We start from the raw sequence: 18,267 nt of genomic DNA, 5'->3' as shown, positions 1-18,267 counted from the left end.
TGGATATACCTATGGTTTATATAAGTAGATCATATAAATGTACCAGTTCAACGTTAGTAGGGTCGTCCAGTAGCTACCGTTCGGACCCAGTAATCAGAAGGACGGCAGTTCGCGCCCAGAGTCCAGCAGAATTTCCACCGAGTTTTTTTCACATCATTTACCTCCCTTAAATAATTAAAACGTTAATGATCATGAATTCTACGAGGTTAATAATAATAATTTATTTTAATTAAATTTATTCGTTTCCTGGAAGCCTGGGCAAGGTCTGGCAACCAAGCATAGGCCAGGTCTGGTAACCAAGCATGGGCCAGGTCTGGCAACCAGGCTTGGCCCGAGATTATCATTCCAGGCTTCTACCAAAGCTGGGCCAAGACTGGCTTACAAGCCTGGCCCAAGGTTCTACAAATTTGGGCCGTCTGGGCCAAGCTTGGGCCCGTGGTACTTTCCTCTCTGGGTTATCTTGATATTAAGTTATGACAGTAGATTTATGTCGACTTACCGTCAACTTGCTTACGGGGATGCGATATCAGATATCACAAAGTCGATAAAAAATATAAAATACTTTTATTTTAAGAAATTAATTGGAAAACAGTAAAATTATACGGAAGTAAATATTTTATGAAAAATTGCTGAGTAATTTTTATTATACACGATGTTCAGACATGACTATACCTGTTCATGTATGATTATATATGAGCTCATCTATAACTTCATGTATGATCATACATGAGCCTGCATGATTACATTCGCAGCCATTTACGAGGAAAAATAATCAGGTATACACGGAAAAAAAAAATAGGTGCTGCAGCAGGACAAAATCCTGTTGCAGCGACAGGATTTTCATGTTGTAACAACAGGAAACATCCTGTGGTAGCAACAGGACAAAATCCTGTTGGAGCAACAGGATTTTTTCTGTAGAAGCAGGATTTTGTCCTGTTGCAGCACCTATTTTTTTTTCCCCGTATGATCATATCTATCCATGTATGATCATATATAGCTCAAACTGCCATCTAGAAAAATTCTAGCGTCAAAACTAAACATAGATTAGTTTTCACGCTCGAATTGTTTATGCTTGACGCTAAAATAAATGAAATCGAACTCGATAATAATTGATATAAGGTGAAGTGACATCAAAACATTTGAAGCTATATTTATTTACAACAATTAAAAAAGATGATTTTTATTACTTTTTTCGACACTTATTTAAACTAGCAGCATCGTTGACGCTAGAATTCTTCTAGATAGCAGTTTTGTCAAAACTGTATCACGTGACCAACTTTGACGCTCAAAACTAGCGTCGAGCGTCAGCATGAAATGGCACCTTTATGGAAAAATGATGAGAGAGAATTTTCACGATGCGTACGCACAGGGGTGACACGAAAACTACATGTTGGAGTTGCTACATTGTTATGTAAAACAGAACCGGTTCTGGTGTGGCGCCACACGAACCACACTGTGAGCATCAGACATGCGCGCGCATCTTGACTGCATGTGGAAAAAAGCTAAACTAACGAAGAAAAAAAATAATTATATTGACAGAAGTTGTAAAAGTGATTGTTATAAGCTATAGCATATAATGTTATAGAAAATAATCAAAATTATTAGAAGTATTGTAATTTCAGTTTTAAGCTGTAATTAATAGTAAATTATTCATTAAAGTCATTCGTTTGTGGTTTTAATACTTTTGGTTCAGTTGTCCCTGACTAGTGATTCAATTGCTCCCGCAAAGGGGACGATTGAACTATTTGATGCAGTTGTACAATTTCGTATTTATTAAAAATTTTCATCATTTTTTAAGCTATGTGCTTATGAGAAATGATAGTCTATAAAATAAAGTATAATTTCGTAAAAAAACAAGTTATCATTTTGCTTTTATTTATCTAAAAAAAAAAATGTTAAAGTATTTTTGGTTCAATTGACCCCATTCTCCCCTATTGAAATTCACTAAATGTCAATTTTCTATACTTGTGTAATAGCGATTTATACACACGGAAAAATTGAAACCCGACTGGTTCGTGTGCAGCACACGACTGAGTCGTGTGCAAGAAAAAATAAGGGCAAGCACACGACTAATTCGGGTGCGCACCCGAACCAGTCGTGTCTAGCACCGTACTCAGTCTGGTGCAGCACCCGAATTGCAGCACCGTAATCAGTCGTGTGCAGAACAATACTGATTCGTGTGTGCACATGAACCAGTCGTGTCTAGCACCGTACTCAGTCTGGTGCTGCTGTTGTTGCCATTCGGGTGGCGCACCAGACTGAGTACGGTGCTAGACACGACTGGTTCGGGTGCAACACCGTACTCAGTCTGGTGCTGCTCACGACTCATTCTGGTGCAACTCCGTAACCACTCGTGTGCTACACTCGAACAGTTACTGTTCAAAATTATAGTAATCTACACAGTTACATGATTAACAGTATGATTTTTGCAATTTTCACCAGCAAAATTTAACACTGCCTTTTAGTAGCGTTCACGATTATTATATAAAAGCGGTTTTTATGATAGGAATTAGATGAAAAAAATTGACTTAAACTAACTAATTGTAATTTAGATTGTTTGTCATTGAAATTTATTCATAAAATACATAAGATTATACAATTATTATATTATTACTTTACTGTAAAAATAAAAATTTATACCCAACGTTTTGGTATGAAATAATAACCATTACCGATTTAAATAATACTAAAGGTTACGGAGTTGCACCAGAATGAGTCGTGAGCAGCACCAGACTGAGTACGGTGTTGCACCCGGACCAGTCGTGTGCTTGCCCTTATCTTTTCTTGCACACGACTCAGTCGTGTGCTGCACACGAACCAGTCGGGTTTCAATTTTTCCGTGCACTCACATTCTATCATCTCTACACTTTTTAAAATATATTGAAATAAGTTGAAACGTATATCATCATATAGAGAATTTTTTAAAAGATATCAAAGATAATTATATAATGCAAAATAGAGTTGATTCCTCAATATGTTATTTGGAAAATAAGTAATATATATAATTTTTTGATCACGGCAAGCTCTGAATAAAACGGCTGACAGACCTAATTTGTTTTTTATTCTCTAGCGGACCGAATTTACCGTAAATTTACCACCTTTTTGACGGTAAATATATCGCAAAATTCGGCCGTGTCGCCGTAATTTTACGGTAAATTACCGTAATTTACGGTGGGTTACCTAATTACCGTATTTAACGGCGGATCACCATACGTAGACGGCAATTTCGACGTGAATTGCGGTAAAGATATCGTAAATTACAGTAGGTTCACCATAATATACAGTAATCTACTATAAATTGGGCCCGTTAGGGAATGAGCGTTGGCTTACTACAATTTAATTGCCATTTTGGTTTTTACTATTGTTATTATATTTTCCTTTTTTCTCTCCTTCAACGACTGGCAGAATCAGAGTAACAAGTAGGGTTGAAAAAAAGAGCGACATCTAAGACAAATCGGCGGGATATTTAAAAAAAAATTAATACTATAAAATAAAATAAAAGTACCTAATGAATGTAATGATTAAAAATAAAATCTGAGTCATGATGATACCAAGTACTCATTCCATGACGAAAAAAAAAGTTGATTATTGAAAAATACGCACGATTGAAATTTTATTTGGAGGCTTTGTTTACTCTTACTTCTTTTTCCGCCAATTTCGAAATTATTCTTCCATTTGTTGTAAACAAGATAATTTACTTATACACTATCCAGGTCAAATCTCTTTCGATAATTTATTAGATCTCCTTGGAAAAATATTTCGAAATAATCAACTCTTCAAATCTTTCTGAGACCAATAACACTTTTTTTTTAATTCAGGGATTTATTCATCTCAAAAATCAAGTCAGTTTTTTCTGGATTTTCTTTGAAAAGCCTCGAGTGACTAGAAAATTTTCTAATCATTTAATTTTTAAATTATTTGATTCGAACACGATTCACACACCCTAGAAAATATTTTTAATATTTGGTTTGAAAGTATAGTTAACTTTAAGTAGAAAAATAAACAATTCAACCGAAGTATTACCGCATAAAATTGTAAACTATTTTTAGAAAAACTTCAAAGCCAACATTATTTACCGATATTATTAACTAATTTTCCTTGTCCAAATAAATTTTTAGTAGAGTACATTAAAATTTAAATTTATCCAATCAAAGTCATCATCAAATTTCTAATTGAATCCTATAAAAATTTAATAACAGGGATCAGTACTCACACTCCCATATTCTGACGTTTTATTAAAAACAATAAAAATACAATCGATTTAATTGCGGAATGTGGAAAAATTAAAATAAATTATGTCAAGATTGAACTCAAACCAACTCAGATTGTTTAGAATTATTATTTTTTCGGGTGGAAAAAATTTTAGGTAAACATTTATTGTATTTATTGAGACTTCTGTAAAAATATAAAAATATTTATATTTATTTTATCAAGATGTTAAAAAAATTTGTTAACACAATTGCACCTTCATGAATGTTTTCTTTACCAAAAAAAATTTTATAATTAATAATTTTTCGCAACCAAGTTAAGCAACTTGTATTTATTCATGGAGATAAGGATTAATATATATACCTGTGAGTTTTACTGGCAAATCACACCGAATCTCAGTTGGAAAATTGATTATTTATTTCTGAGCTTAATATTATCACTGTAAGTAATAATTATTTACAAAAAAAAATTTTTTTAAATCTTATAATTAATTCATATTTTAATTGTTATTTAGGAAAAACAAAAACAAAATGCGCTTCGCAATTGTTTGTCTAATGGCTGCTATGCTTGCCTGTATATCAATCGAAGCGACGAATCAAGATATACAGGAGGAAGGTAGGAATACCAATGACGTGAATAGCGACAATAGAGCCCATCAAACTACCAATAACATGGCGAACCTGAATGCATGTAATCTGAATACTGATGGTCCCGCAATAAATGATATGTCTGTGAGTCAAGGGGCGAATACGGGAGCAGTAATGGCGCCCGACGTGACCGCAGAAGGTGAAAACGTTGGAAGCGCAGGTCAGAACTTATCCTAATGATTGCTGAGGGAATCATTAAGTTCTCACTGCTTTTGTAAGAAATTTTTCATATTTCCTTTTATTCTATAACACTGTAATAAATATTATATAATTTATTTTATTTTTTATTTATAGGATAATTGCAAAGCTATCCTGGAAATCCGACGAATTCAAACTTATTTAAAGGAATCTGTAGTATGAATATCTCAAATAATATTATATTATCTTATGTTCCAAATTATTGAGTGATCAATATGTGTAAACTTCATTTATTAAATAAAAAACTCTATGGAAAAATATAAGTTGTCTGTTGTCACCAAATTAGTTTGTTAACAATCACATAACATAACAATATTTATTAATATTAACTACCTATAAAGTAAGCTCCGCAATCTTAACATAAGTTGGTCCAAAAAAAAACTTGCCACTAATATGTTTGCTGAAATATTTGAAAACTAGTCACATTGCAATTGACAGAAAGTTGGCGTAATTATAACGCGCACGTCAATTAATTGCACTCATCTTGATATTAAGATACTTACCGTCAACTTGCTTACGGGGAATGTGATATCAGATATCACAAAGTCGATAAAAAATCTAAAATACTTTTATTTTAAGAAATTAATTGGAAAACAGTTAAATTATACAGAAGTAAATATTTTTGAAAAATTGCTGAGTAACTTTTATTGTCCACGATGGTAATTTTTACTATCTTGGTATAATATGAATTATCGTTAGCTAAGATTATAATTATTACTATTGATTGTGTGAGCAATTAGTTATGTAAGAAGCGTTATTATTATTCAGGGATAATAATAGTTCCCATTCTCGATTGTTTTCAATCGCATAATGGTCATATATGATTGAATTACTGTACTATATAGTAATCATTGAAAAATCCTGACGACAATTAATGCCATAAGATTATCAGTGTGCAAGAAATGTCGCTGTTTCGCATATTATATTGACTCGATTACTGTTCTGCGCAAAAGTACACTGTAAAAAGAGCGGTGTTAAAAATGGACTCGTTTTAACACCGCCCGGTGTAAAAATGAAATTCCACCGGTGTAGGAGTAGTAATACACCGGTGTTAAAAATACCGGATTTAAAGCGGGGTAACCGGTGTAAAAGCGGAGTAAAAGCGGTGTAAAAGAGGGGTAACCGGTGTAAAAGCGGAGTAAAAGCGGTGTAAAAGAGGGGTAACCGGTGTAAAAGCAGAGTAATACCGGTGTAAAAGCGGGGTAAATTACGTCGGCTTGGAGTATTAACTTTAAAGATTATAAAACACAAAAAATATCAGTTCGTTATGAAAATTAATAAAAAATATCATTTATTAACAAGTATAGTGATCGAGTAAGTAAAAATATTCACAAAGTAAAATATTTTAACACCGCTAAAGAATATCTACACTGGCGGCGACATTATTTTAACACCGGTCTAGAATATTTACACCGGTGGCGGCGTTATTTTCACACCGCTTTCGGGGGTGAATTTAACACCGATAATTTTAACACCTACACCGCTTGGACTTATCTCGGTGATTTTTTACAGTGTAGTAACTGTTTTATTTTATATCAGTGCACTAGATGTATAAACTACTATTACTCTATTCGTGGAATCAAGTTAAGTATTACTGAGATAAACTGCAGAGATTTTTGTAAAATCACTCCATGACAAAGTGATCAATTTTTTGTAACCCATACTCTAAATGTAGGCCATTTAGCGTCAAGAGTCAGCATCTAAAAATATAAGACGTGACAGCGGATATCAAAGATGCCTAATTGTATGAATTGTGACAAAGTTATGGGTTGATATTTCACAAACGTACTAGAAATGGTCATCATAATTTTCTCTCTCACGGTGAAATTTTTATAAATTTTTATTATAATATACACTGAGAAAAAATTATGGTAACCGTTTCTAGTAGGCTTTGAAAATATCAGCCCATAATTATATGGTAATGATTACTTGGAACTAATGGAATAAACGTCTTTACTTTCCGAGAAAAGTTTCCATAACTATGGGAACACTTCTTATAATTATAACAAAATTTCTTATAATGGAAGGCAATTTAATTATGGTAATGATTACCATATTCATGGAAATAGCTCCCATAGTTACTTAGGAACACATCCAGTAACCACATTGAAACGGTTCCTAAGTGCGTCTGGGAATAAACCCTACACAGAAAAAACAATCTTGAGTCAAAATAATATTTTTGAAGACAAACGTTTTCGGGAACCAAGTCAAGATTTTCTTGAGCCAAGAGAATTCGTCTTGGTTGGAGAAGATTTCTACTTTATCTGAGAAAATTTAGGTCTCCAAAAAAATTTTCTTGAATCAAGAATATTTACCTTCAGTCGAGAATTTTTTTTTGTGTATACATCATTGTAACGGTTCCCATAATATGTGTGAAATATTCCTATAATTTAATGACAATCGTTCTCATATGTTATGACCACCATTAGCATAATATGGGGCAGAGGGGGGGGAAATGGGCCCCTTACGAAAAAATTTTCAAATCCTCAGTTTTTTTTACTCCCTTGCCAAGTATTTGACTTTAATTTGTTCTGTCCATTAAAAATAAAAAATTTTTAAATGTGGGGCAAAATGGGACCCCCTCAAAAAATTTTTATAACGCGAGTTTTTCAGCTTGTTTCACTTTTTTTTTCCTTCTGTTGAGTTTTTGGTGTTAATTTGCTGTGTCTATGAAAATTAAAAAATCCTGAAAAGTTGGGAAAACGGGCCCCCAACAAAACTCAATGTATGTTTGTCGCTTGTTTTGTGTTTTGAAACTTTTTGCTGTGTGTTTAGTATAAAAAAGAGTTCATAGTGAAAATTTGGACCTAAAAATAACTTAATTTCATTATTTGATTGCTTATATTTTAATTATTTTCGATTATATAGAATAAAATGTTTTTGAAAAAAATTATAGTTAGTAATGCTGTTGAACTCGTGACCTAGTTTGCCCCTTATCATAATTCTTTAATCATATTTGTTAAAAAAATTTTAGGAACCCATTTGGCTAAAAAATATTCGTAGGTTTTCAAAGTCTAGACAGCCCATTTACCCCCGCCCCAAACACTTTTCATGTTGAAAACTTTGGGGGGGGGGGGCCCATTCTGCCCCCTAATATTTCGAGGCATCCAAAATTTTAGGGGGCCCATTTTGCCCCCCCCCCCCCCTTTCCCCTATATGGGAACAATTACCGATATATCATAGGAATTATAACCGTAATTTTATAGGAACTATTCTGATATCGTATAGGAATGAAACTCATATACATAAGAACGGTTATCATAATTTGTATGGGTGTCATTCCTATAGTCGACATTCGAGAATAACTTGTTACCATACGATATGGGAATTTTTCCCATAATACATTGTGATTATTACCATAGTTTCTTTCTGTGTATCATAAATCGTCGAGTAGGCTTTAAAAATATACCGTTGTTTCAATATTTTCAAAAACATCAAGCTTACGTAAAAGACGAGCGACAGATGCAAGCAGTGCTAATTATTAATCAGACTGATCACTGATAATGATAATAAAATAAATAATTACCAAATGAAATCGGTATTGCACAAGTGTAATAACATGAATAAGTTTGAATTAAATTAAGATCAATGTCAACTGTTTCAAAGTCTTGGTTCAGAGAGAGTCCAACTGTCGGTAAAGTCTCATTAACAAACTCACTGAGTGTTTAATGACCATAAGAAATGTTCTCTCCGTCCCTCTGCGCCCTCTATAATTTATAATAATTTTTTTATTTTAACTACGACTATTATTTCACTTGAAGTAACTCCGTTTTCTGTGTTTCCATTCACTATTATACTTTTTTTTTTCAGAGAAAAAAATTAAAGCCAATTAATTATAGCTGACGTAAACAAATAAAAAGTGTTAATTTATTCTAAACGGCGCATTAAATAAAGGAGATTTAATTGCACATAAAAAATAATGCAACTCTAGTGGTGATACCGGAAGATATTTGATACGATTTGCGTCCCGGATAGAATCAATGAGGATAATTTAAATACCCACTAATGAGATTAACGTTTATACGTAGATCACGCTTACACAGTATTATAGCTTGTCTTTTAGTATATATTTATATATATAAGTCAATGATTAACTATGTGAAGTTTTATCACAATTTCACTGGCTTACAAAGTAGATACTAATAAATATGTGTTCATCTATTACTTTCTTTATATATTTTACAAAGTTCTCTCCCTCTTTTCCTACCAGCGGCAATAAATTTGACTGTAGTTACAATTCCCTAAATCTGTCAACATCAGCTGAGATATTCTACAGAATTTTTAATTAAATAATTTATTCAAGTGATTGATAAAGCTATAGTCTCTCTAATTACAAGAATATTAACAAAGAAGGGATAGAAATGAGCTCAGTAACTCAGGGGTAAGCGCCTGCTTGTAAACCCGAGGTCGGTGGTTCGATTCCAGCTGAGGTAATTTTTTTTCCAAGAGTTTAATTACATTTTTTTCTACATCTCTATTCTTGAGAGCTGTTGAGATTTATGTCAGATAAAATTTTTATTTATGTGATAGCTATTTTTTTCTTATGCTAGAAACAAAGTCTCCATTTTCTATGCCGTGCAACGAGGATAGTATCATTCGTTCACTTGAGTGACAAGGAAAGAAGACCAGGTCCCTCTTATTACTTAGTATTCATATTAATTGATAAGTTAATTCGATAAAATTAAATTAAGCCTCCAATCCTGCGGTAAATTAAAAATATATTAATTAATTTTTCATTTGTAACTGACAAGTTATCGATCAAAGGTAATGCAGGCCGTCATGTATCGCCATCTTTACGCTACTTTTCGTACTGATAATCAGTTTTGATTATTTCTAATTTTTTAAAATAAATTCTGATAAAAAAAATCGATGACGTAGCATTATATAGGGGAGGGTGGGGCAGAGCGGCCCCCCTGAAATTTTGACCAAAAAAAAAATTTTTTTTTTTTTCGACTAATTTCTATAAATCCGATATGTTTGCGCATTTTTACCCCTACGCATGACATTTGGGGCAAAATGGACAAGCCCAAAATTTTGAAAAAGTGATTTTTTCATATTTTTATCGTCAAATTAAAAAAAAATTATTATAATTCCACATTTCTAGCCCTACGCATAACACCTGGGGCAAAATGGACCAGCCGAAACTTCCGAAAAAATTATTTTTTCATATTTTTCGGCCGTTTCTCTATGTAAGAGGCAAATTTGGTCACTAAAAATTTATAAAAATTAAATTTTTTTTTTAGTTGATAAATTTTTGAAATAAAGTAAAATTATAGAATTGATTTTTTTTTTTATTAAATAACAATTAGTAATTAAGGTAATCGAGAGTGAACGATTTTTTACGCTTTAAAAAATTTTTTTCGAGTAATATAAAACCAAAAATAGTTGTCAAGAGTAAGAAATACATTCTTAATGATGAAAACAATTTAAAAAAAAAAAAAAACGGAAAAAAAAATTTTTTTTATCACTTTTTGAAGAGAGGCCGCTCTGCCCCACAAAAAAAAAAAAAAATTTTTTCAGAATTTTGGCAAAGTGTCCATAACTTTGTTCGAAATAGGACAAAAGTAAAGTGTTCTTATATGGTTGAAAGCCACAAAAAATAATAATTGGCTTAGGGGGGCCGCTCTGCCCCACCCTCCCCTATATGTGTATATAAAATAAATTCCAATGGTAAAGACATAAATATTCTGTCCAATATCATCGGAGTAATTAGCCGCGTTATCAAGACACTTCGGCGACAGAGATATGGGAAATCAAGACGTCGCGACAACAAACTTGTGCTACAGCAGTCAACACTACATTGAAAAATAAAAAAAAAGGACGAAGTAAAAAAAAAATAATAGAGAAAAAGAGTAAGAAGTTATGTTTGAAGAGTATCAGTAAGAAAGAACAAGAAGAGACAACGAAGTACGTCAGAAAAAAGGGATCGATCGAGAGGATCGATAATGCACTCCGAGACCAATGGGCTTCTTCGTCATCTTCTTTTTCCTTTTGGTCTCTTTCGGTCTCTTGTGTTTTTTGCCCTGTGATGTTGCTTGTAGCCACTGGTTGAAATGCTTTTATTTGCTTGTATAATATTCCGGTATGATGCTTATGTTGTTTCAATTCCTACTGGATTTTTATACACAAGCATCAGAACTTTTATCGAAGTTGCTATCGCTCAGAAATTTCGGGAATTTTATTATTTTTTTTGACAAATTACTTTGACAAATAGATTTTTTTTGTGATATGAATAACAATAATTATTTTTACTACCGAAAAAAAAGAAACAAAATTTAAGATCGTAGATGAAAAATTCTTGAAATGTTATCTCGTAAAATTCCAACAGCATTTGCTTTCAGTAAAAACACTTTACAGGAGATAATACCAGCACTGGAGATATGATCGTACAGTATCCAGTGATTCGGCTACTGCTATATGTGTTACATTCTACTCTACACTATATAGTAATAGATACAATAATATAACAGTATATAATACGACAGTAGAACAAGGATGATAAGAATAAAGAGCCGCTAGCTGACAAGAAAAATATAATAAAACAACTAGGTAGACATAGGTGAATATAAATAAATTTAAAAAAAATATTTATATATAACTATCCACGTAAATGTATACAGAGTAGTAATAACAGTAAATCTATTTCACAGCACGGTAGATTTACCATAAAAGAAAAACTTCTTTTTTATGTCATCATAAAATATTTTTTTAAAACCATAAACTGTAAAAAAATCATTAATTCCGCTTTCAAAATTTTATTATTATTTTTTTTTTTTTTTCAAATATATGATGCATTTTTTTTTAAATTAATGACTAGTGAGGAAAACAGACCAGCCCAGAAATAAAAAGATCTATGAACGAATATGTCAACATATGCACAGATAAAAAGTATTTCTTGGCGCAAGAAAAATTTTTCATCGTGAAATGAAAACAAAAATTTTCTAAGGCGTAAGGATTTTTTCTCGCCCCAAAAAAATTTTTATTGGTTCAAGAAAAGTTGTTTTTCACCCCAATAAAATTTTCGTTTTCAATTGATGATGCAAAAAATTTTTTAGGGCAACCCTGGTGAAAATTTGTCGGAATCTTAACTGAAAAACTCAGTTCCAAAGTTCCAAAGACTTTTTCAGAGAAAAGTCCGAAAAATTTCCACCAAGGAAAAAATTCTTTTTTTTGTGTACGCGCAAAACTTATCGCTCATAGATTTTTTACACCCATAAATGTAATATATGCAGGGTTGTAAAATTCCTAATGGAAAAATATTAAATTAATAATTAATTATTTATTTATTCTTAAATGTAGATCGTTCCCATTGAAAAATTAAATTTCATGGCTAATGAAATCGCTAATGCATTGAAAAGAGTAATGCATTATTTACAACGCTGTGCATATGTGTGACGTATATTTTCCACGCAGAAAAATCTAATTTTCCGCAAAAAAAAAAAAAATAGAATAATTGAAACTATATTTCTTCTCGAAATTTTTAGCAAACGATAATTTATAATTTTACTTTGGAGTATTTATTATAAGTTACAAAAATATATAATAAAGTTTTCAAATATATTTTTTATTACAAGATTTATTTTTTCGAGCTTAACTTTAATAATCAAACACAAACTAATACTTCTTTAAACTTGATTCAAAATTCTTAATTATTACATTTCCTCTCCTTCTCTCTTCATATATATATATATATATATATGCACATACTCATAAACAAAACTAATTAAAAACCTCATTCAAACTTTCATATCAACTGTTAATTAATAAAAATACTTTAATTGATTAAAACTTACACAAAATTATTATTATCAATATATTTAACCAAAGAAATTTATATGTACATTTTATTTTCCTTTCATCAAATTTTTTATAGAAAAATTTTAAAAAATTTATTGGACATAAAAATTAATAAAGAAAATTCTAAAGATAATTTATTGCTGAATATTTTCGTGAGTTCTTGACATATTTATTTTTCATAAGATCGAGTATTATGTGCATGTTAAATTTATATAGTCAACATTTACATAAAACAGCAAAATAAAATTTTACAATTCTTCATACACTGAGAAAATAAAATAAAATTTTAGTTACATAAATTTTTCAATATTTTTGAATTTATTATTTTTTTTTTTCAAGCGAAATATTTAATTAAAATCAATTTCAAAAAACGATTTTCTCAAGATGATACATATATATTTTCTTATACTTATTTTTAGCTCATTGTTCAAAAAAATTTAATTACCGAATTAATAAACCGCCGCTTTACGGTTTCTTAGATAAAAAAAAATAATGAATTTAATTTATGGTTTCAATGTTTAATTACCGGACTTTTTAGCATCAGTTTTAACCAGAACTGGCTTAGCATTGGGGTTTGATGTATCATAAGTATACTGATACGTTTCAATGGTATCAGTTTTCGGATTATAAATTCGTTCAGTACGATGTAAAACTGAGCCTACCATTCGGTCAGTAATATCTCGGAAATATGCTTTCCCATCGGCACCAGTACCTGACAATACAGTATGTGATTCACCACTGCCTCCATTGACAATTATTGTTTGTCCATTTGCTGCCGGCGGTAATGGAATGTTATGAATGTTACCTAAAATGAATTTTATTTTAAAACAATAATCGTTAGATTCCGGAAATAAAGTAAATAAATTAATTTAGCTCTACGTCATTCGACAAAGAATATTTCAAATAATAATAATATACACTAGGGTGATCCAAAAAATAACAAATTTTTTTTTAGTTCTCGGAAACAGGTTCAAAAGTTTCATTTAGATAAAAAAAGACGCCTGTGAAAATTAGAGCTCTTAATATTAACATTAAGAGTTTCCTCATCGCATTTTTCTATTTTCCATAAGAATAACATGGAAAAAAATTTTTTTACGTCTTCTGATTTTTATAAGTAGCTAACGATGCGTCATAGGAATAATTGGCAAGCTTATTTTTGTAAGGAATTGAATGCTCTACAAAAAAAGATTCTTATCATTTTTTGAGGAATCGCTTTGTTCAAAAGTTATTTGAGGTTGAAGTCGAATTCATATTAAATTTGGAGATTTTCTTACTTTTCCGGCGAAACTATCAGACCTATTACAAAATATCATTGGACCTTTTTTGTAGACAATTTTATTCCCTAGAAGTTGTTTCCAATAAAGTTTTTTCGAATTCCGCATTGTTTTCTAATTATTTTTATTTTAATGTCAAGCTCTTAAAATTGATCAGAAGACTATTTTTTTTATGAGCATGACATTAAAATGAAAATAACGAGAAAACAATGCGGAATTCGAAAAAACTTTATTGGATATAACTTCTAGGGAATAAAATTGTCTACAAAAAAGGTTCCATAATATTTTGTAATAGGTCTGATAGGATCGCCGGAAAAGTAAAAAGATCTCAAAATTTAATGTGAATTCGACTTCAACCTCAAATAACTTTTGAACAAATAGATTTATCAAAAAATGATAAGAAACTTTTTTTGTAGAGCATTCAATTCCTTACAAAAATAGGCTTGCCAATTATTCCTATGACGCATCGTTAGCTACTTATAAAAATCAGAAGACGTAAAAAAATTTTTCCCATGTTATTCTTATGGAAAATAGAAAAGTGCGATGAGAAACCTCTTAATGTTAATATTAAGAACTCTAATTTTCACAGGCGTCTTTTTTTATCTAAATGAAACTTTTGAACCTGTTTGCGAGAAAAAAAAAAATTTGTTATTTTTTGGATCACCCTAATATACACTGTAGAAAATCGGGAGTGAATTCGGAATTATTATGAATTCTATTTCAACCCGAATTCACTTCGTCACTCAGAGTTTCGGAGTTTTAAAAAAAATTATTCCGCATCCGGAGTCTAAAAGGAGTTTTTTATCAGCTGAGTAATTTCAGAGTTTTTCAGTTCTCATTCACTCTAGTGTCCAATTCGAAGTTTTAATATTAGAATAGACTTTCTTCAGGAGTCAATTTTATTTCAAACCGAAGTTTCAGTATTAATATAAACTCCCGTTTGGAATAGATTTTACCCCCAGGGGATTAAATGAATAAACGGTCATCCAGTGCGCATTTACTCCGGATTTACTACGCGTTCTCCGCTAACTTTTTTTAGTGTAATATTGAAATAAATTTTCTTTATGAGTAAATTTAACTCTGAACCGGAGTTTGAATGTAAAAATAAATTCCCCTTCGAAGTAAATTTTACTCCAATGAAATTGAATAAATACACAGGCGTCTACTCCGCATTGACTCCGGATTTAATTTGCGATCACTCCACAAATTTTTCTACAGTGCAATAATAATAATAATAATAAAATAATATAGAGTGAGTCATATTGAAATAATAAAATGTTTGTACAGTTGAAGGTTACAAGGAATGAATTGAGAAACAATTTAAATAGAAGAGTATATACATTATAATTGTATGTAGTTAAGGTGAAAGGAGAACAAAGTGATTAATGTAATTAAATACAAGTGTTTAATAATAACTTAGTTCTTATCTGGGATTTCATGCATTATTTACATTTTCTTAGAATACTTGTATTTTTCAACGGCAGAATTTTTTTTCTTACTTTTCATTTTCCATGATTTTTTTCCGGGAATCGGTTTAAAAAAAAAATTAATTATTTGTTAATTAAGTACTTACTTATTAGTCGATCGACATTTAACAATTGATTGGCAATATTATTGTTAATTTGTTGGTGCATAATCGCCATTTGATTATTTATTTGAGAATTCATATTTTCCATCATATTGTCAAGAAAACTCATGTCCATAAATTGACACTGCGATACTCTGGAAAATAATTATGATTTAGTGATTTTCGCGGGAAAACAAAAAAATTGAATTTATTAATTTGAATGGTATTTGAGAGAAATCTAAGCAAGTTGTTAACATTGTAATTTGAGAAAATGATTGAGATTATCAATATGCTGTTTTACTCTATTACATCCATTGACTTTGTAAGAACTAGACAAGGATGTTAACTACACTGAGAAAAAAAAATACTATTTTCCAAACAAGAATTTCTTGGTCCAAGAAATCCGTTCAAAATAGTTATTTTATTATTATTAATTATCAATTTCTTAAGAGAAGAGCATCATATTTATTTTTGTTATTATATGAATTTGATATCATATTCTAAGTAAACAAAAGAATAGCTTTACTTGAATTAAATAAAAATTATTTCCTTCAATTCTACGAATTCTTGAGACAAAATTATATATTCTTGAAAATTATCAAGAATATACGTTATTGTATCAAGTAAATGTTCTTGATAAAAGTATTTTTTTTTCTCAGGGTATAAGAGTAACTATTGTTATTTTTTAGTTATATTTGTTTCATATGTCAAATATTTGGTTCCGTAACACAATATCCAACGACAAAATAACCGCGACAATATAACCGCGACAAAATAACCGACGACAAAATAACCGAATGACAAAATAACCAAATGACAAAATAACCGCTCTTTTATCATGATTTTTGTGTGTTTTGTCGTCGGTTATTTTGTCATTTGGTTATTTTGTCATTTGGTTATTTTGTCATTCGGTTATTTTGTCGTCGGTTATTTTGTCGTGGTTATTTTGTCGTTGGATATTTTGTCGCGGATATTTAGTCGTGACACCCAAATATAATAAATATATTTATATTAACAAAAAAAATTTTTTTTTTGATTGTTAGTTCGCCTGATGAAGCTGAAATAAATCAGCGAAATGTCGCAAATTTTAAAATATAACATCTTCACTTATTGTCCAAAATTCCCAAGATTAAGTTATTTTAAAAAAATTGAATATTCAGATATCAAATTTTAAAAATTTAATGATAGAAAAGTTTTCAAAAAAAAGAAAAGTTTAATAAAAAATTTTCCTTCTTACTCCCACTAATAAAAAAAAAATAATTATTTTAAAATAATTTTAATTTATTATCAATTAAAATATAAATGCACCTGATCAAATTAAACGACAAAATTATTTTTAAATTTTATCATCGCCTTTGATATTCATCGAAATTTTGCTAATATATATAAAGTACTAAAATATACGTTTTTTTAAACAATATATTAAATCATAAATAGTAAAATATATAAAAATATTTGATGTACTTACGTGATAAATAAACACAAAATAACCACAAGCGACTTCATGATATTTTAGAAAAAAAAACTATTAATAGTAACTAGAAAATATAAGTATTATAATTAAAATAATTATAATATGAAATAGTTATAGGGTTTTTTTTATCAGATAAACAATATTTCAATAGAATAAAAATGTATGTGAGATCTAACGAGCGAGTGGTTTATAACTGACTGATTTAACAACAGCGATTTCAAGTGACCGATTCGGTATGATCATTCACACACTCGACAACAGGTATTATATTCTCGGTCTGGCACACAATCGCCTTATGACATCACTATATTACTTGGTCATATCTGCGTTTATTTTCAATACATTTACATTATGCATCATGCAGTAAATACTGCGTATATATGTGTGTGAGTATGTTTTCAAAAAAACATGTGTCAAAATATATTAAGAAAACAAAATAATAATAATAAATTAAAATATTCATTTATAATTTAATGTATAGCAAATATTTTTTTTTTTTTCTATATGTATTGTTTTAAAAGTCGCATAAACTTTATGATCATATACAACCGGTAATATAAATGAAGTACAATTTATACATAGAAAAAAAGAATTCTTGACTGGAAGTAAATATTCTTGATTCAAGAAAGTTTTTTTGAAAACCTCAATTTTTTTGGATAAATTAGAAATCTTCTTCGACTAAAACGAATTTTCTTTAACCAAGACCAATTGGCTCAAGAAAATCTTGACTTAGTTTCCAAAAACATTTGTCTTTCAAAATATTTTCTTGACTCAAGGTAACTTTTTTTTCTGTGTACTAATGTACTGTTGTATAGGGGAAGGGGGGTGGGGGAGGGGAAAATGGGATACCTCCAAAATTTAATAAAAAAAGTTTGGTTTTTGAAAATTACAAAATTATTTTTGTAAATATAACTGAGCATTATTTTGATTTTTTTTTGTTAAACTTTTTCAAAAACCGAGGGTCAGTCGAAAAATATAAATGACTTTTGTTTTGATAAAAACGATTAAAATATGTTTTTTTCTTCGTTTACATCCAATAGTTATGTGAAATGTAATTTTTCTTTATGAAAATTACTGATAGGAAAATTTGGTTCAATTAAA

General features: G+C 30.2%; 1 protein-coding gene and 1 long non-coding RNA gene across 2 annotated transcripts; one reads left to right on the top strand and one right to left on the bottom strand.

The window, feature by feature from the left end:
• Positions 1-4,517: 4,517 nt before the first annotated feature.
• LOC130671254 (uncharacterized) lies at positions 4,518-5,317 on the top strand. Its single transcript, XR_008990489.1, has 3 exons — positions 4,518-4,650; positions 4,724-5,070; positions 5,151-5,317. It is a non-coding gene; the product is annotated as an uncharacterized LOC130671254 (long non-coding RNA).
• A 7,536-nt stretch (positions 5,318-12,853) lies between these two features.
• LOC130671772 (uncharacterized) lies at positions 12,854-17,439 on the bottom strand. The gene is made up of 3 exons (XM_057475849.1): positions 17,161-17,439; positions 15,699-15,847; positions 12,854-13,656 (listed from the first exon to the last, which is right to left on the bottom strand). Exons 1-3 carry the CDS (start codon positions 17,196-17,198, stop codon positions 13,370-13,372), a joined length of 474 nt encoding a protein of 157 aa, XP_057331832.1. The 5' UTR covers positions 17,199-17,439; the 3' UTR covers positions 12,854-13,369.
• Between the last annotated feature and the right edge of the window lie 828 nt (positions 17,440-18,267).

This window comes from Microplitis mediator, chromosome 7 (genome assembly GCF_029852145.1).
Source record: "Microplitis mediator isolate UGA2020A chromosome 7, iyMicMedi2.1, whole genome shotgun sequence".
Classification (NCBI taxonomy): domain Eukaryota; kingdom Metazoa; phylum Arthropoda; class Insecta; order Hymenoptera; family Braconidae; genus Microplitis; species Microplitis mediator.
Note: the sequence above shows the minus strand (reverse complement) of the source record. Positions and strands in the feature narration are given on the sequence as shown.